The sequence below is a fragment of the Amblyomma maculatum genome, chromosome 1 (genome assembly GCF_055883805.1).
Source record: "Amblyomma maculatum isolate TAMU_Amacu chromosome 1, ASM5588380v1, whole genome shotgun sequence".
Classification (NCBI taxonomy): Eukaryota; Metazoa; Arthropoda; class Arachnida; order Ixodida; family Ixodidae; genus Amblyomma; species Amblyomma maculatum.
Window position 1 is genome coordinate 228,878,862 of NC_139344.1, and position 20,295 is coordinate 228,899,156.

The 20,295-nt window shown below is 47.4% G+C and overlaps 1 protein-coding gene across 1 annotated transcript in view; it reads left to right on the forward strand.

The window, feature by feature from the left end:
* Window positions 1-3,149: 3,149 nt before the first annotated feature.
* Cbp53E (Calbindin 53E) overlaps window positions 3,150-20,295 on the forward strand; it is a 196,455-nt gene continuing 179,309 nt past the window's right edge. Inside the window, exon 1 of the mRNA XM_084590480.1 lies at window positions 3,150-3,508. Coding sequence (XP_084446606.1) covers window positions 3,373-3,508 — 136 coding nt within the window. The 5' untranslated portion in view covers window positions 3,150-3,372. The remainder of the gene's footprint in view (window positions 3,509-20,295) is intronic.

Here is a 20,295-nt window from a genome sequence, read left to right on the forward strand (position 1 = left end):
AGGGTTCGCGGCGTCGTATAAAGCACGGGGGGGGGGGGGGGGGGGGGTATGATACGGCGGCGTAACCACTGTCATGGAAAACAAGGAGAGCGGGGCGGGCGCTACGCGGCGTAGATGACGGGAGAAACTCGAGGCGTCGGACCTCGAGGTTGTGGCCTGCCAGTTAGCCGTAGGGGCAAGGAAGAACGAGTGGCGCAAGGCCGAGAGATGCGGAAACGCCGAAGCAGAGAGAAGAGCGCATCGCCAAGCGCAGACGTCAGGACACGGAAGGGAAACAGTGGCGTGCCCTGGCCCTACTGGAAGATCGGAGCGAAGAGGTGGAGATGTCCGAAGAAGAAGAGACGTGAAGGGCCCTCGCATGACTGATCACGTGATCAAGCTGAGTGAAAGTTCCAGTGTCACGCGTGCGTTCGAAGCGGATTTCACGAACAACCCATTTGGCTTTGCGTGTGGCGTGTAATGCGCGCATGATTTTGGCACCAAGTAACTTGACACCGGTGAGTAATCCAATGTATGGATTACTGCCGAATCGAAATACTGTATAGACAAAATTGAGACCGCTGCATGCTAGTTCACAAATCATCGGGCAGTCTTCGTCTCTGTCAAACAAAATGAATAAAAGATGTGTACACCCAATGTCTTTCAGTATAAACATACATGACCACAACAAGCTCAGCCAGGGAAACGTACCTCTCGCTACGTATATCCTGGCATAGCTGAGCTAAGCCACTGCCATTTTTTAATCACAGTCTTGTCTCTAGGTGCCTAGGTATAGTATCCGTATTGTCATTGAGCACCAATTGACATTTTTGTACTCAGCACCATAATGACCCACCTTCCAGATTTTTTCACGTAGGCCGCGGCACATTGACGAATATTTCACCAGCCTCCCATGGATTTCTGACGAGGCGGAAGCGAAGATCGTGTTGTCGGCGCGTTGGTTCTCTCTGTAACTTCAAACCAACCTCATTACTGGGCCGGCGATGCATGCGTCATTTCTCCACCGCCGTACATTGGGAAGAGCGTAGTTTCAAGTCCAGCCTCCGGTAGTGTCCGCCGTACGTGGATACCTGATGCCACACGAGCTGCCGCTTCGCTCAGGGACTTGCTGCTGAACAGCCATCGTCAAAGCAAGCCTGTTGCCAGGCCAAGGTTTATATCCGCTTCTAAAACGTTCGAAGTTCCCCTGGCAATAAAGACACGCTGGCGCCTTCGCAGACGTGACCGCACCGACATTAAAGTGTACAAAGTTCACAGGGTGAAAAATGCTTGAGGGGAACATGCAAGGTGAAACTAGAGCTTGTTATGATGTCCAATGTCTAGGGCAGGCTACGGGACCTAAAACACTGTCCAATGTTAGATGCATTGGGCAGATCTCCGTTTAACGTTCATAGTAAGCGCGCTCGTCAGCATATGAGGGCACTCGAGCAGGACATGTTCAACAGTTCCAATCGCGCCGCAATTGTCACGATGCGGACTGTTCGATTGATCGAAACGGTATCGCAAGCTGTTTGTAAATGCACAGTTCAGGCGAAGTCAGTGACGTAGAGTTCCCAGACGGCGAGGAGTTCGCGCTTCACCAGTCTTTGCATTGTTACAGTTCTCAGTTTGCGCCTTGTTGCAGAAATTTCACAAAAATTCAATACCCTCGGGTAGAACTTCAGCATGCCTTCTTGATGTTGCGGGAAATTTCAGCGGCGACTCGGGAGGTCTGCTGAGTGGAACAGTGGGTATAGAAGAAGCAGGGCCGACACCAGGACGCCTCTAACGTACTGCATTTATATTCGACTGTCCCTGGCTATCGATGTCCCAACATGGCGATCAGTCTCTACCTCGCGCTCCCAGTCCAAAACCTCTTCTTCTTCCTCGTCGTTCCACTCGCAGATTCTTACCCAATCTGCAACAGCGGGCGCGCGTCGGTCGAGTGATATCCCGCCAGTGTAGGTGGAGGCGAGGCCGTATGCTGTATGTGCGTGTAGCAACGGCCTGTCGAATACAACGCAGACGGCAAACGCCCTGCAAAGGAAGCCTTCTTAGCCCGCGACGTCGAACTCTCGTCATGACGTCAATCGCACCTGTTGGCCAGCTGCGATGCTGCGCGAGCAAGCACCGCCACGTCAGGATATCAGTGCAACGTCATTGGTTCTTGAGTGGTATCCGACTGCAGGTGTACTCAGACTAAGTGCGAATAAGCACGTCTTCTGCACTCGAGGGTCCCGGAGCTACATTATGCGGGAGTGGTTGCGAAAGATTCCGACTGCTGCATCAGACTTGCACTGCTGAGGCAAGCAGCGCTTCCCTTTTCTCGCTTCCATCTTTCAGCGGGGAGCGAGTGCCCCAACGCTGTCTGATCCTTCCTGAGCCCCAGGGCCAGTGTGTGCGTCCAGCGGCGACGCAGTGCGGCACTAGCAGCTGCGGCGGGGGCAGCCCGCGGGTAGCGCGGCTTACATGGGCCCTCGACGGGCGCGCAGGGACGCACGGGTCTCCGCCCCGGATCAATGCCCCCGCCGGACACAGCTCCGAGCAATCGCTCGCACTGACGGGTCCCCTCGTACAGCAAACAGTGCGCCCCACTGATGACTGCGTGCCGTGTAGCGCCTTCTCCTAGCTGCTGCTCCTCCTCGCGAGCAGACCTGCAAGACAGACGGGCTACTAAGGAACCAGCACCCGTCTACTCTGTTCTCCTTTTTCTCCTTTTTTTTTTTTCTTTTACAGAGAGCGGAGGGAACTTCCGAAGTTACTTCCCAATCTAAAGCTGAGAAATCAAAGTTTGACTACAACGCTTTCCGTCCCCACCAGATTGTTGCAGAAATCGTTGTGAGCTGCCACAACTGTTCAGCATACTAAAACATGACAAGAAAATAATTAATCGTTGCTTCTATATTTCAACTGCGCCGTTCCGTTTACTCGGGCGATGCACGTATCCAAGGCTATCTGAATAGTGCGTGCGAGCACTGTTGCCGCGTCCATTGTCGGTGTGCACCCGAAGGCGGACGCCGAAGTGGCCCGCGCAGCGGTGGCGGCTCCCGGAGCAGCGTCCGAGTGCGCGCACCTGCGGCGCGGGCCGCGGCTGCAGGTCGATACTGCGGCTGCGCCGGCAGGGCGCCCTCCGACGGCAGGCGGTGGTCGGGCGCAGTCGACGGCCGCAGCTTCTCGTCGTCGCCCGCAGAGCACGCCGCGCAGAGCCGCTTTCGAGGCCCGGTCGAGCACACTCATAACAGCGCGCCCCCCTGCGCGACAACCCGCCACACGGCCCTGTCGATCGACCCGCTCAGACGACTTTGGAACGTCTCCCCAATCTTCCTCTACCTGCGCCTCCCACCCTCGTGTCCTGCTCTTTTAGACCACTCCTCTGCCAAATCTTGACTCGCGATGGCCGAAAGCACCAAGGCAGGCAACAAGAGCAGTGCCAACTTCATGCGCCAGTTCAGGGACAAGAAGACTAGGGAGCTCAAGAACCTGACGGCGAGCCAGTTCATGGACGTCTGGAGCCACTACGACAAGGACGGTTAGTAAATGCATGCTTTCGAACCCCGGACCTCGCTGACCGACGTGCCCAGGAGGTCCCGCGCGGGCGGTCCTGGGCGCGCCGGCACCGCGTGGCGCCCAGCGACCCACGTGTCGTGCGCCCTTCAGGGCTCGGCGTCGCGACTCACGTGGCCACTGCATGTGTGCACACCGGCCAGCAGTGAATCGATTCGTCCACTTTGCTCTGCACAGCCATCGTAACTGCCAATTAGGCGCTTAGAGCCGAGTACAAAGCGCTAATCACTTATTTGCAGCGCGCGCGCTGCTTTCCCGCAAACACTGCCGACGAAGGCAAGGTGCACAAAAGTGCGGGACAGCAGAGGCGAAATATAATTTTTTTATATTTTCTCTCGAAGCGAACGCAGCTGCCCGTCCCATGCATGGTCGAATATGACCCTGTACGCAAGCCCTTTTAAATTGGTCATCAGGAATAAGTTGAGTGTAAGGGCGATTTCCCGCTGATCTGGCTATACTGCACGCGTGGTCGAAGCGCACTAAAATAAGGCAGAGTTCAGGGCTGGGTGGCTTTGCCAAAGACGCGATGCATAGGGGCTCAGATGCGTAAGCGATGCGCTAAATGTACTTGTGTATTTGCTGCGGGTGGCAGGAAGCTCATATGTGCGAACGAACAGTACATATAACACATTTCAACATGCTCGGGTTAAAATGCAATTTCCATCTAGGAGAGAAAACAAGGGAGGAAAATTTTCTTTGGGGATTCCCTCAGAAGAGGCCCTCAGTCTACCATGATCGCAAGTATAATGAAATCGCAGTCGGCTGATATAACATTTATCGATTTATATCGTCAACAAAAGTGTTTATTTGACATCTATTTTTCAGCTTACAGCAGGCGCTAAGCCTTTGACGCTTGCAGAAAACCCGTACCAGTATAGAGTAGACTTACTTGATTCCAAGCCTTGCGAGTGTTTCAAGGAGCAGCTATGCTGGATTTAAATATTCGGTCTGCTCGCCGCTCTGCGCAATTACCCATGTATTTTTTTTATTGTTATCCTCCGCTTGAAAGCGGTCGCTGACGGGTCATTTAAAGCTGGGAAATTACAACACATTCCTAATGGCTAATTAGCGACGCAAGCCAGTCACCGCCGTGTGCTGTACGCTTTAGTTAAAAGGCCGCTAAAAACTGGTGCGGCGTCCTTTCACAACAGCACGCCTTTCCGTGCTGGAGCTTCTCCGAAAGTCAAGCGGAAATGAAGCTGTCCCGGAAGCTGCTGCGCGTTCGGGGAAAAGGGATAATAAAGGAGTTCTGTGCGGCCTCAAGAGCACTGTTTTCATCTGTTGCTTTCTGCGACTGAGCGCTGAGCCAATGGAGCTACCAAAAAAGGCGGCGGTGCGAACCTCGTGAAATTTTCAACGCAAACGCGCCCCGAGGACCCTCGACGGCGAGAGCCTTGTAACGCGGTCGCTCGCTGAAACGTACGCTCGCGTTTCGGCGGGCCAGTCGTGCGCGGCGAAATGTAATTGGTTTTGCTTTGCACGTTAATTACGTTTAGACGGCTCGAAAAATGGAAATGGTTGTAGGAAGGGTTCAAGCGCTTTGTCCACAAACAAATAAGCTGAAGCTACTTTTTTCCTTTTACCCTTGCTTTAACGTTTCTGTTTCCGGCTTGCGAAATGTGTAGCCCCTTCCCGCCCGTGTAGCTTGTTAGAGAAAAGAAAAAAAATGAAGCACGCATAAAGAGTATAAAAGTTCGCCTGCTGTACCCAGCTGAACGGCTGAAAACATTTTCCCAAAACCTCCAGTTCACTCCTTAATGGTGGGTTTGCTTCAGAGTATTGAGCACATCAACGAGTCAGCGGACGTCAATCAGAGCGTTTCGCGGCTCTCCGGCGAGAAAACATCTACTGCACTTTGTATGGGGTCTATGGGAAATAAACCTGACGTAGGAAGGATGGCGTGCGCTGCTGTGGCTACAGCACCGAACATGGTATTAACCGTAACGCGACTACACACTGGTGGCGTGTCGGCCCTCTTTTAATGCCGCGTACTTTTTATACCCTGGCAGCGTGGTCAGACCTTGAGCGTCGCCAACCAGCTCTCAACGGTGTCTTGATGATTACGATCCTACTGCGCGTAATGGGAGAAGGCTGAGTATGGCAGGCGTGACGAGAGAGAAAAAAAAAAAGCAGGAACCCACCGTCCCTCGCCCTCACGAGTAAGATACACTGTCGGGCTACCAGGACCCGGATAGAACCGTATAACCATAGGTGGCGTCTTTCCGAGACGGCGCCCCCTAAGACACATATCCCAACTATGGAAGCAAGTACAGCTCGACGAAGTTCTCTTCGGGCTACATACCAACGTGGGAGAGATTTTCGCCAGGACGTATGCTAAGACACAGCTCACTTCGGAGAGAGTCGCTCAGACAGTCTTACCGTTGTAAAATTCCTGGTGGCCAACTACACACCTCACATGCATGCATGCGTGTCTTAGTACCTCTTGCATGATCTCAAACTGGTTTATTTCAATAGCGACAGAATTTGTCACAAATGGCAGCTGCAAAGGGCGCCGAATGCATGGCTGGCAGTCAAGCTTACAATGTTTCGATAAACGAGGTTCACGCGAGTGGCAACGTGTTCGGAAAAATAATCCAACAAGTAATTATTTTCGTGAGGTGAATATGTGAAAAAACCTGCTGCAGTCGCGAAGCCAATGCATGTCGAGAAAAGCATTAGATCTAATTTCTGGCATTTTTTGACTGATCGAAGGTGGGATAAACATTGCTTCCCGTCAGTTTTCGACAGCAAAATATCCCGCGAGGATGACCGGCAGGATGGAAGCGGAGGCGTGCAGTCGCTCCTTCAGCTATATGTCCTTGCGCCCGCAGGCGACGTCTTTTCGAGAGAACGCTCCCTGAGCCACGTATCCCAACTACGAAAGCAAGATGTGGTGTCTCGTCTTTCTTTTTTCCCTGTGTGTCTGATTAGCTGTTTTATTTGTTCAGCAAAAGTCACGTATCTTTACCTATGCGCTTATGAGGTCATTTCCGCTTCGCTGAATGAACTTCTCGCCTGATGCCTGTACATTTATTCATTTCCGAGCTGATGCCTCCGGTCGTGGCTGTCCGCGGCGGTTGGCGTCTCCAAGTCGGCTCCTTCCCACTTAGCAGAGGAAGCATCTCTAGTTCTCTCTTTGTATGCGGCAGGCTACTCTCTAAGCAAACGCCTGAATGTATAGCCTGCCATTGGTAATTTGATCAACATTTATGGAATCGCCCCGGGGCAGCCTTTAGGGGCAGGAGAAGCACTGCAAAGTCGAAAATCAGCTCTCATATTCGCCTCTTACGGCTTACGTGTGAAGTTGTGCGTGTTAAAACGTTTTGGCAGACTAGATGGTTAAGCATCTTCTCATTCTTGCATCAGACAACGCAGACAAGTTAAATAGACAGCGCAGTGTTCGTCGGTCTTCTCGTCCCTTGTACTTGTCTGTGTCTGCGCCGTTTCGCACAAGCTACACATGAATGTACTGGCCTTCATGTTTTACTTTTTCGGTGTTTATTACGCGGGTACCAGAAACATGACGCCTTATAAACTCCGGATCGTTCCTGAGCTCGAGGCCATTAACTCGACAGCTGGTCGATCTGATGGCTGCATACTTGCGTCGGTGATAAGGTTGAAAGTATACAGCCCCATACTGCGCTTTTTGCACGCAGAATATCCGCTGTTTTCCAAATTCTCTGGTGCGACCACCGGTTGGCTTCGAGCTTTGGATTTCATTTAGCATTAGGTCTTGTCTTGTGGAGTCTAATAATAATGATACAACTACTGCTACTACTACTACTACTACTACTACTACTACTACTACTACTACTACTACTACTACTACTACTACTAATAATAATATAATAATAATAATAATAATAATAATAATAATAATAATAATAATAATAATAATAATAATAATAATAATAATAATAATAATAATAATAATAATAATAATAATAATTCAGAACGTCTTAATATAATGCTACTAATAATAATCAATCAATCAATCAATCAATAAATCAATCAATTTTGCTTGAGGAGGCTATAGAAAGAACCTAGGGTCTTGGTATTGGTATACCATAGATAAAAACATGTAGAAACATTTTTACGGGATAAAAAGAACGAGGACAACAGGGAATGAAATAGTCAAAACGATAAAGAAAAAAAGTTATTATAGCAATAATATAATACATCAATTTAAAGACTTTTGTTCAATGTCAGCGCAGAATAGGAATATAAAGTACTCAGACTTGGCCTAATAAAGCATAGAAACTTGATTGTACGTTGGCTATGTGGTTCAAAATCCACACAAGCTCTTACTGCGAAGTTTCTTGCAATGTCTAAACGAATGAACAGCAATAATAATCACTGAGTCAGTCTTTATTGCGGTGGCTAGGAACAATGTGTCGGTGTTGCGGCTGGCGCACTAGCATTAAAAGCAGCCAAATGAAACAAAAGCAAAGCATACATGGCGACTATACTACTACAGCATACATGAAAATATATATATATCAACAAAATGACACAGTAAAATTCAGCATAGAAGTATAATAATACTGTAATGAGAATGCATAGATACATGACATTTTCTGGAATCGGAAAAAAATATTACGATCGCGTGTAGTCCATTGGTAATCGAAGAGCAAATTTATTACATGCCAGAGTTTAAAAGAGCATATATTTTAAGATGAGAGCGTAAATAGTGGAGATTAGCCAAAATACAAGATATAACGGAGTGCTGTAGCACAAATCTAAAAGCGGTTCCACCGAACTAACTGCCGAGTGGTTATTTTGCCGGTCGCTGAACACAAGGAGATTGGGTGTGGGTTTCTAACATGAAGTCTCAATGAATGTGCAATTCCAGCTTAAAGTATAGGTGGAATACTTTCACAATATGTAACTAGCAAAAACTTGAGCATATCGAAGCTATTTTGTTCTTGGTGGTACCGTGGTACTTCGAGTCAGACGGAAGGCCTAAATATTCATCGATGAGCTCTAAATTTTATCTACTTCAGAAGTTTAGAGCAGTTATAGACTCCGTCGAGAAAAACAATAAGGGGGGGGGGGGGGGGGGGGCTTTTGTGCCCCTGCAAAGACCAAGCATTTCATCGCAGTTAAGCTGGATAGATGGAAGGCAGTATATTTCCCATTTTTGTCTTCTAGAATAACAGTATTTAGTTGTGGCGCGGAACTTGGACTGATCACGTTCTGCGCGATATTAGTTAGACTGGCAAGGGCTGTTCCATGTTACAGACGCGTATGTCAGCAATGGACGACATAAAGAGCAATACCCAGAAATGTGGCGCAACAATCACAATCACGTTTCTGGGTACTATGCAGCACCAACTCGCCCCTCAAGCTGTTATTTTGAAAGAGCAATACGTTTAGTAAATGTCTCTGGGCTTCTAATCATTTTGGAGACAAGACTTGCTGCACTAACGGTTCGCTTGGCGTTCTTATAGCGACGCCACTTGTGTGAGCAGAGAAACTGACGAGTCAAAAACAGCGCCAATTTAGCGCATTTTATACTTACCGGGAAGCAGGTTACCAGAGACCCGATACGAGAAACAGATTTCTCCAGTGTTTGGCTTGTACGAAGCAGCCTTAGTCCTTGTACTGTTTAGTAAGAGTTCGTTAACAGTGCATATAAATGGCGAAGCAGATATATCCTGTTGCTGCGGTGTCGTTGACAGTGCGAACTTCTTCGAGTTTACGGCCGTCAGCATAAACGAGGAATGATCAATGTTCGAAAGTAGCGGGAACACTATAGTTGAAGCAAATTACGGGGACGATCAAGCTACGCCTTAAGAGCAGATGCCTTTAACTCCGCCTTTTCATTCCGCGCATACTTTTGTACTTTTAGTTTAAGTTGATTTTTTTTTTTTTTTTTGAAAAAGAGAGCACAGTACCTCACTTCTCAGTGGACACCTACACTTGTCAGTGGAGCACACGTCAGTGGCGCATATGTTGTCGGTTCGAATCCCTATCGCGAACTGTAGTCTTGACTTGCAGATGGATGCTGAATAGGAAGCGAAATGGTATGACTTCACCCTGAACGCTGCACAAAGTACGGTTGCGTCATAAGTTTGATACGAAATCAAGTGGGTATTTTCTCTGAGACCACTTTTCTCATTTTAGGTTACGGCTATGGCTTACGAGCTGCGTACACTTAGCGTAATAAGCAAAACAAGAGTGGTCGATCCTAGGAATGAGCCTTGCGACACACCACTTGTGGCCCAGCTCGTTTACGAGGTGTGCCCACCATCAGCGACATATGTTTGCATCTACCGAACCGACCTAAGGCTTCGCAACTGGCTGAAATGGTCGGTTCCTGCCACCGCTACTTGGCGATTTACTTGGTTCCAGGTCATGCGAAGGCGCGCAATTGTACACGTGAGGGACTAAATTCCACCATGCGTTCTGCGTCTTCGTAACTTCGGTTAAACTCGAGGCTCAGACAGCGACATTAGGATGAAAAACTGCGTTTGAAACCTACTTTCATGATACGGGGAAATGACACTGGCAGCCAGTATACGAAGCAGTATGCGCTTTCTTGACGTATCTTTGGTCTTGAACTGCTGTTTCAGTAAGACTACTGCGTAAGAACAAGAAAGGTAATAACGCAGGAGTTGGTTATTATGCGCTTTCCTTCAGCGTTTAGACGCTGAAAAGAACAGAGCAACTGGTCACCCAGCGTGTCTTCGTGCGAACTCCTCCCGAGGAGACAAAAGAACCGGGATTTCTTTCGCAATCCGCAGAAAAACTCGGATGACTGCGCACGTTGCAAAGAAAAAAAAAAAGAAAAAATGGTGTGATATTACGCAAATGGCGCTACTTGAAGAACGGCGTCGTGTGGCAACAGCAGGGGCTTTGCGAATCTCGTTGACAGAGACTTGTCTCTTTCATAAACGCTGAACTTCCAGACCTCGCTTGCAACATCGCCGTGCTGCAACGCTATAATGCCAGCGCCAGTGGGCTTCCGCCCCAACGTTTCTTTATCTCTTCAACGATGCATTGTGCGGGGCGCGGACAACGGTCTGGAAAAAGACGGGCGGTAAAGGCAGAGCTGCGGACGGATGAATGATTGGATGGAATCGCGCCGGTCCACCGTTTAGGAACGCCAAGATTCTCAGCGCGTGTATCTTTTGCGCAAACACACCAGACACTTCGCAACCCCACAGCAGCATCCTGGAGGCTCCCTCCGACTAAAAGCGACCAAACTATCCAACAATTCGTTTTAATTGTAAGTTATGGGTGCGCCGAATGGCGATGTCCTTCTTTATCACCGAATAATGCGTGAGAGAAACTTCAGATTTCCTCGTGAGGAAGAAATGTCAGGATGACAGCTCAGATGGCGAACGTCAGAGAGAGACAGACAAGCCACACTGTCATACAGGTCGTAGCCCTCAGAATTTCTTATTGCACTAAATGCGTTTAGCAGCCTGGCGCATCCCAGGGCTATCATGCCGTGCTTGATCCGATAATTTTCAAAGGGTTGAACTCTTGCAGTCGAGAGAGCGACAGCCCGCATATGTAATTATTATAGTCAGGAATAGTTCGCGGGTCAACCGCAGTCACTGCCATGTTCCCTTCTGACACAATAACGGCTGTGCTACCGAGCAGAGCACCTGGTATACTCCGGAGGCCACACCTCCTCCTCCTTGAAACTTAGATGTAACTTCATCTCATCTCGTCTAGAGGGCTAGTAAAATTAAATTAAAAAAAATTAAAACCCGAATTGTTCACCAAAGGCTGTTAAAAAGCTTAAATATATTCCGGCTGCGGTTTTCATACGGAAGCCGATGCATTTTAAGCTTTTTTTCTACAACCTTTGGTGGGCGTTCCTATTTCCTTTTTTTTTTTTTAATCTAGCCACGTCATTATCATTTTTCACATTGTCAGTTTCCTCTTTTTTGATGCTTGATATTGCAAATGTAAGTTGTATGCGGTGGTGTGTTGTCGAGCATTCGAAATATGAGAACTGCAAGAATCGCGAATCTTGAGAGAAATTTTGATAGGGAATGATCAAAGAACATTATTTTTTTTTTTACTGAATTTTATTTAGCGATGACTGTGACTCTTCTGCAGCTGTTAAATGTGAAATTGCGGCGCGAAAATGTGACACTCATAGCCCTGGTGTCGGTGCAATGCCGATTGGTGTTCACGTTCTCGATGTGATGGACGCTAAAAAGACAATACAACTAAGAAGAGAGACAAGCCGTTAGCTTTATTTCCTTTGGAGAGGCACGTCTAAACATTTTGTCCGCGGTTACTTTCCTCCTAGTTTACTAGGTGCGCGCTGCCAGGAAACAGTTCTGAAACCTAACGTATGTGTCGCGGTATGTTGACTGTGTTCATGATTATCATTATTTGCAAAAGCCCCACGTTACATAATCTGTCGCTGATACACATATGGGTGCTTCGCCCCAGATTTTCTGCAATTTCTAGTTGGAGGAATTTGTAATTAGAAGAGCGCATCCGTCGGCATATCATTGGTAGTGATAGTGTACATCAGAAAACAAGGGAGACATGTTAAGAAGGCCTGTTAACTCATGCTAAGTAGTTAACTTTTAACGATTATACTCTTAGGCTTCTCATGCATTTATTACGATGTTTCTAGCAAGTCCTTATATATATATATATATATATATATATATATATATATATATATATATATGGCTGGTCTGGCGTTTCTTTTTTTCTTTAGATTTTACAAACCACATTTCTCGTGTCCGAGGGATGTCGGGGCTGCGCTCGGACGACATCGCTACTGGGCAACCGTAGACAGTGCTACAGGTGCGCCACAGTGCAACGCGTGCTCGCATGGCGGCGTGGCCGGCGATGTGTCCGGCTTGTCCGGCTGCTCATTGCGGCTTCGCCCGAGCGCGGCCCCGACATTCCTCGGGCTGCAGCGACTCCGAGAAAGGTGTTTTGCAAAATCTAAAAAAGGACATGGGTGTTAGTACAAACCTCCGAATAAATGAAGAGCTTAAGAGTAACTGTTGAAATGTTTACTACTTATTAACTAACATACTAACCTGTCAGTTCACACCTCTCAGCTGCATATTAATGCACACCACCACTATAGCAGTGTTGTGCCAGAAAATGTGTTCTTCTTAATGAAAAGTCCTATTTTTAAATGTTGCAGAAAGTGTTATGGGTGAAACACTCTGCACATCGAAGCTGGAATGGCGCGCTGTTACTTTCATGGCGAGAGCATTAGGATACCCACGTTAAGCGCTGTCAGTCGGCGTGGTCTGGCTGAAGCCTAGTCTCGCGGAGAAAGCAATTCCATAGAAAAGAAACAGGTGTTCGAGCCCGGACTCTGAACCCTGGCCTTTGCTTCGTGAGCCGGGTACGCTGCCTTTCGACTGCTGAAGCATTTTCGTTCTTCGCGATAGTTCAGGTTCCTTTGCTACTAGAGGGCTAGCAATACCCGCCCATTGCATTACAGCAACACATAGTTAAAACTAGGATCACTAACAACCCCTACTAATTACCACTGAATGGTGTTTCTCCTGATCAAGCAGCAGCTCCGCTCGCCGTCACAGCGCTGAAATGCAACGCAACTTCACCGTCAGTTCCACGCTGTTAAGCAACAATTCGAATTGAAAGTTGTAAAGTAGTCTCTCAAGTGCACCACATTGCTGTATAATAATCGGAAAGGCGTATGTTTTATCAGTTCCTCGAAATCAATCACTTTTACCTTTTTATGTGATGATAGTCCTTCAGATTTGCGCGCCACAATACAGATAGTCGTAAGCACAGTTGTAACAAGTTTTACAGTGAACGCATCCTACTAGAGCGCGTTCGCGACTGCGAGCTCCGTGTAACGACAAGCACAGTTCGAGCACCGAAGAGAAGCTCTCCCTTCGGTTTCACCTACCGAGAGCTGCCTCTGCGTACTGGTCGTTATGCCTTCTTTTCATTTTTTTTTTCTCCTCGCCGCTTTCACCCGCCGTTTTCGCATTCCACACCGCGTCGTGTCTCATGACGCGCGGACCGGCGTCACGGCAGCCCTCCCCTAACGTGTCGAGCGGCGGAGGCCCTCTGCGGCACGCTATGCCCGCCTTTCATTATGTCACCGTTGCAGCGCTCGCATGCACGCACAGAGCGGCCCGGTAATGAGAAAAACGCGGCTCCTGCGGGAGACCAAGGTGCAGCGAGCCACGAGGCATTTTCACCCCCAACAACGGCCTCATGCACGGGGGCAATAAAAATTGAAGCACGCTTTCACTCTTGCTCTCACTTTGCGCCGGCCATAGCGCTGGACGTTGAATGGAGCGCGTAGAAAAACAAATGGGCAAGACGAGCTGGCGCCGGGTAATAGGAGCAAAATTATCCTCCTCTTCATTTTTTTGAACTCTTCGGAATTTTCTTCTTTAACCGAAGTGCGTACGAGAAGAAGCTTTGGCTTTCGAGCCTCTTCAAGTACGCAATCTAAAATTTTGTGCACGTAGATGCCATCAGCATTGAGGAATTTTCTTGGGTTGGGTTGAAAAGGAAAGTGGGGGAGGGGGGATATAGAAGCTCGGTTCCGTCGCACACCGGGTTTTTGTCCTGCTTCGGCAAAAGAGTACTGGTTACCTCGTATAACATCGAGCCAACGGAATGCCTAGATGGGCGCTCCGCCTAACGCATCCAACGCATTACATTGGCTTGGATTTTTTTCTACGAAAATTAGTTTCTACTTTACTTCTTTTTTCCTTCTTTGCCTTCTCGGACGCCGTCCGGCGTCTGATGAGAACCGTCGCGTTAGTTTCGCTGAACGGTATAGACTGCAGAGTATATTGCAGCAGAGGCACAAATATGGCCCTCGCGCGAATTCTTTTTACTTTGCGCCAACCGCAGTTTCGACGCGAGCGCACTATCCCTCGGTTGGATCACAATGTCGAGAAGCACAAAGAAGGTGTTTCACTGGTAAAGATAGACTGGCCCCCTTTAAACGACACTTAGTGCCTATACTTTCAGCGGCTTGACCCACATTTCCGAGATTACGAAAATGACGCAGTTAAATCTTGGGCCGCCACATTAATTTGGCATACTAAGTCCAGTTTTCTCAATCTCAGCCTTTAAAAAATTAGAGTTTATTACAACATGAATTTGTTATCCTAACTGAGTGATGATATCTTTGGGCGTACGTTTTGCATCATTTCTTCTTGTATGTGTGTGTGTGTGGAAAAAGGGGGGAGGGGGGAGGCAAATTAACTGCAGCAGAGTCGTAAATTGCAGCTCTGATCGACAGTCTAACAAGGATAAGGTATTAATCTTTACGCTTCCACTCTCATACTAGACATGCGCCGTTTATTTCTCAAAACTTAATTCTCATCCTTTGCGCGTTTTGGGCATTAGAATATTCGGCAATGCGAAGAGTAAACACGCAGTATACTGTACTAATGGGCGATTTCAATGCCAAGGTAGGGAAAAAGCAGGCAGGAGACCAGGCAGTAGGTGACTATGACATTGGTTCTAGGAATAGCAGGGGGGAGTTACTAGTTGAGTTTGGAGAGCGCAATAACTTACGAATCATGAATACCTTCTTCAGCAAACGGAAGAACCGGAAATGGACATGGAAAAGTCCTAACGGAGAGACTAAAAATGAAATCGACTTCATAATGTGTTCAACCCCCGCCATTGTGCAAGATGTAGAGGTAATCGGGACAGCGCGATGCAGTGACCACAGGATGGTGAGGTCTCGAATTAGCCTAAATCTGAAGAAGGAACGCAACAGATTACTAAGAAAGAAGTCCATCAACGAATTAGCGGTGAGGGGGAGGGCAGAAGAGTTCAGGATCTCGCTACAGAATAGATAATCAGCTCTAACTGAGGATGGCGACATTACCCTAGAAGAAATAAACAATAATTTCAGAGATATCATTACTGAGTGCGCTGTAGAAGTAGGCGGTCGGATAGTTAAAGAGGATACCGGTAAGCTGTCTAAGGAGACAAAAGATTTGATTAAGAAACGCCAGAGTATAAAAGCTTCCAATCCAACAGACCAGATAGAATTGGCAGAGATATCAAAGCTAATCAATAAGCGCAGCAAAGTGACCGATATAAGGAAGTATAACATGAAAAACATTGAGCATGCTGTAAAGAAAGGGAGAAGCCTTAAAGCGGTGAAGACGAAATTGGGCATAGGCAAAAATCAGATGTATGCTCTAAGGGACAAAGCAGGCAACGTCATCAAGAATATGGGCAAGATAGTCAAAGTAGCCGAGCAGTTCTATACAGATCTCTACAGTAGCCAATGTAGTCAGGACCGTAATGAGATTTGCGGTAGAAAAAACAGTCAGACGTTCCACCAATGACGAAGGATGAAGTTAAGAAAGCAATAAAAACTGTGAAAAGGGGGAAAGGGGGAAAGCAGCTGGAGAGGATCTTATAACTATAGATTTGTTGAAGGACAGAGGGGATATCGTGCTGGAAAAACTTGCCACCCTGTATACGCAGTGCCTGGTGTCATCGAAGGTACCGGAACCATGGAAGAACGGCAACATTATCCTCATTCATAAGAAAGGGGACGCTAAGGACCTTAAAAATTACAGACCAATCAGCTTATTGTCTGTTACGTATAAGATATTTACTAAGGTAATCGCTAATAGAATCAGGACAACCTTAAACTGCAATCAAGCAAAGAATCAAGCAGGTTTTCGAAAATGGTACTCTACTATCGATCATATCCATACCATCAACCAGGTGATAGAAAAATGCTCGGAGTATAACCCGCCCTTATACATAGCATTCATTGATTACGAAAAAGCATTTGACTCAGTAGAAACCTCGGCGGTGATGCAGGCATTGCGAAATCAGGGGGTAGACGAGCCGTACGTGAAAGTGCTGGAAGATATATATAGTGGCTGCACAGCCACCATAGTTCTACATAGAGAAAGTAAGAAACTTCCCATAAAGAAAGGTGCTAGGCAAGGAGACACGATCTCCACAATACTATTCACAGCTTGCTTAGAGGAAGTATTCAGAGACTTGGAATGGGAACAGTTAGGGATAAGGGTAGATGGAGAATACCTCAGTAATCTGATATTTGCTGATGACATTGCCTTGCTAAGCAACTCAGGAGATGAACTGCAAAGAATGATTGGTGACCTAGACAGGAAACGTAGGAAGGTAGGATTGAAAATCAATATGCAGAAGACTAAGGTAATGTTCAACAGCCTCGGGAAAGAACAGCAGTTTACGTTAGGTAGCGAAGCACTGGATCTAGTAGGCGAATATGTCTACTTAGAACAGGTAGTAACCGCAGATCCGGACCATGAAACGGAAATAACAAGAAGAATAATATTAGGATGGAGCGCATTTGGCAAGCACTCGCAGATTATGACTACCAGCTTACCGGTATCGCTCACGAGGAAAGTATACGACAGTTGCATCTTACCTGTACTCACCTATGGGGCTGAAACGTAGAGGCTAACCAAGAGGGTTCTACTTAAGTTGAGGACAACGCAGAGGGCTATGGAACGAAAAATAGTAGGGGTGACATTAAGAGATAGGAAGCGTGCTGAGTGGATCAGAGAAATAACTCAAGCTACTGACATTCTATTGGAAATCAAGAAAAATAAATGTGCATGGACAGGGCATGTAGTGCGAAAAGAGGGTAACCGATGGTAGCTTAGGATTACAAACTGGATACCAAGGGAAGCAAAGCGTGGCAGTGGGCGGCAGAAAGTTAGGTTGGCTGATGAGGTTAAGAAGTTCGCAGGGGTCAAGTGGATACGGCTATCACAGAACCGGGTTAATTGGAGAAATATGGGAGAGGCATTCGCCCTTCAGTGGGCATAGTCAGGCTGATGATGATGATATTCGTCATACAACCATCAACTTTGATAAAAAAGAAGGCCTACCCGTGGCTATTTCCTGCAATATTTTCGTTCACAATGGCATCAATGACATGGTGGAGATGCCCGGCGCGAACTACTTTCGGTTATTTCGTCCGATAGTGACATTAGCCAGAAGAAGTCAGAAAGGAATATGGGAGTTGCTGACGCGGATGACGCGCTGTCCAACGTCTCGCATCGACGCTGGTACGGACGCGACAACCGTTCGCTGCGTATACCATTAGGAGTACCATCTCCTACCAGGTCGTAGAAAGTTACAAATTTTTGACGGGGCCCCCCAAGCTTTCGGTTGAGCAGAGAGCACACCACGGAGGCTCTGCAGACATCCGTTTACGGTCAATGGAAGTCAAGCCTCCTGAGCACTCTAATGCCCGACGCACACCGTACGATTTGGACTGAATAAATGTGAATAATATTCATTTATACTTTCAAAACCAATCAGCTCCTCAAATGACTGGAGACACAGCCTTTTTAAGCGAGTTTACACCCAGTCGCGAGAGGTACAGAGACCCCACCCCGCTGGAAAATCGTACACTGTAAAATGTTACCTTCACGACAGAGAGCCTATAATTTATTTGGTCGCAAAGCTGCGTCATCACATGACAGAGCAGTTTTCCATTTTGGCGCGGATGTGTTATATGCTCCAGGGTGTTTGTGCTTTGTGCGCATTTTTTTCAATCTGAACTTTATATAATTTCCAAAATTTATTTCCCCGCGAATCTTATATATCATTAAAATTTCAGATTTTTTTTTTTTTTACATTTATGCAATGTATTCACCCATGGATGCTGGAGGGGCCTGAAATTCCCTGTGTCTCCCAGGTTTAATGAAACGCAAAATGGCGTCTCCGAAGCGAGCGATCTGAGATGAGCGAGTGCTTGCGGGAACACAAAATTCCAACTGGCAACGCAGCACCTACGTATACATACAGCCTCCGTTATTACGGGGCGGAAAGCGAGCGCATAACAAAGAATTTGTTACGCTCCAATAAGTGCTCCCCGCATGACGTTGTTCTGACCTCTTGCGCAGGACTTTGGGAACGGGAACAATTAGTTTCAAACGACGTGAAAGAAGTGCGCGCGGCAACATGGTTTCGACGAAGGAAGCCGTGCTTTCATCGGCACACTTTCGCCGTCAGTGCGCTTGTTTGTGACGTCTCGCTTGATGCGCTCAGTCAGCCGCCGTACTGCGAAACGGATGGCAGCGTGATCGCTGAATGAAGAGTCCAGAAAAACCGTTTCTGGCCATTCGACGGAAGGCCTTGCAGGCTCAGGCGAGCGTGTCCGCTATATAGCAACAGCGAGCGGGAGCTAAATATCAGGTTTGTCACCTGGAGCCCAAAGAGGGCCCATCAAAGCAACCCAGGACGGGGGACAAACTCTGCGAGAAAGATAGGAGACGAAGATCTGCGCGGGGGATCACAATTATAGCCTTTCCTCGCCTCGAAAAGAGCGGGTGTGATTTTTTTTTCTTTTCCGGCGCACTTCGCTGGGTCACGCGTAGAGGACGGGCCCGGGAAGGGCGATTCCAATCGGTAATGACACCTCATTATTCCGGATTCGCAACCAGAGGTCATTCTCTCCTCTGTTCCTATCCCACGCACGTAACCGTGTTTCCTTAATTGCGATGCCCTTATATTTACACGCACACACAGACACGCACACAAGAACTGACGCACAGCAACGCAACGCTTTAGATAAACACCGCAATATGACAGCCCTTAGTATACAAGACGTTTTACCGTAGAGTGCCAACAATGTTTGTTTTTTTATTAATAGCGTTTTTCAGTTAAAAGAGCGCTTTCTAAGGCAGTGGTAATATGAGTTGTATTACTAAGTTGTATTGTACATATTTATCTTTTTTTTTACAGTTACTTATGTTTTACGAATAATATTTCAAAATGTATTACTTTACGTATGATCATGCCAGCCTAATCGCTGGAAATCCCAAAATTTGCGTGGTGCGCGTGTACTATACTAGTTCAGAAGCTGACGACACTGCAAGAAGCATCATGAGAATTATTCTCTCTGCTTGCCTCTTCTCCTTAACGAAGCTTCGACTAATCGGATTGCATCTAGATATTTTTTATTTCTGCGGTAATAATCTTTAGCCACTCGCCACGGTTATCGTGACTGACAGTATGTAAAAGTGGGCTTGTTCGCAGCTTGAAGGTTTTAGCGCGGGAATGTAATTAGTCGCTGTATTCGTTTTACTGACATCGTAAAACCTCAGCCTTGATAGAAAGCTAAGCGCGTAAACCACCTCCCTCATTTTCAGATGAACGAAATAGCAAGCGTTGCTCGCGAGTCTACAATTATGCAGCCTCGTTAGCATAAAACGGCATTTATTATTTAACAGATCTGCCACGCGGCGCTACCCATGTACCCCTGTAGAGGTTGTGCTTGCCTGACGTGATCTGTGTGCATTTGCGCTCAAGGAAATAAGAGATGAACAAAAATGATATTTTGATGACTGTGCGTGCGTGCGTGTGTGTTTGTGTGTGTGTGTGTGTGTGTGTGTGTGTGTGTGTGCGTGCGTGCGTGTGTGTGTGTGTGTGTGTGTGTGTGTGTGTGTGTGTGTGTGTGTGTGTGTGTGTGTGTGTGTGTGTGTGTGTGTGTGTGTGTGTGTGTGTGTGTGTGTGTGTGTGTGTGTGTGTGTGTGTGTGTGTGTGTGTGTGTGTGTGTGTGTGTGTGTGTGTGTGTGTGTGTGTGTGTGTGTGTGTGTGTGTGTGTGTGTGTGTGTGTGTGTGTGTGTGTGTGTGTGTGTGTGTGTGTGTGTGTGTGTGTGTGTGTGTGTGTGTGTGTGTGTGTGTGTGTGTTTTCAGGAAGGTTAGCTAAATCTTACTTTCAGGAAGATCTTCGTTGCCCCAATGCAGCACCTGCAAGCAAACCTCACTGCATCCCACCACGTC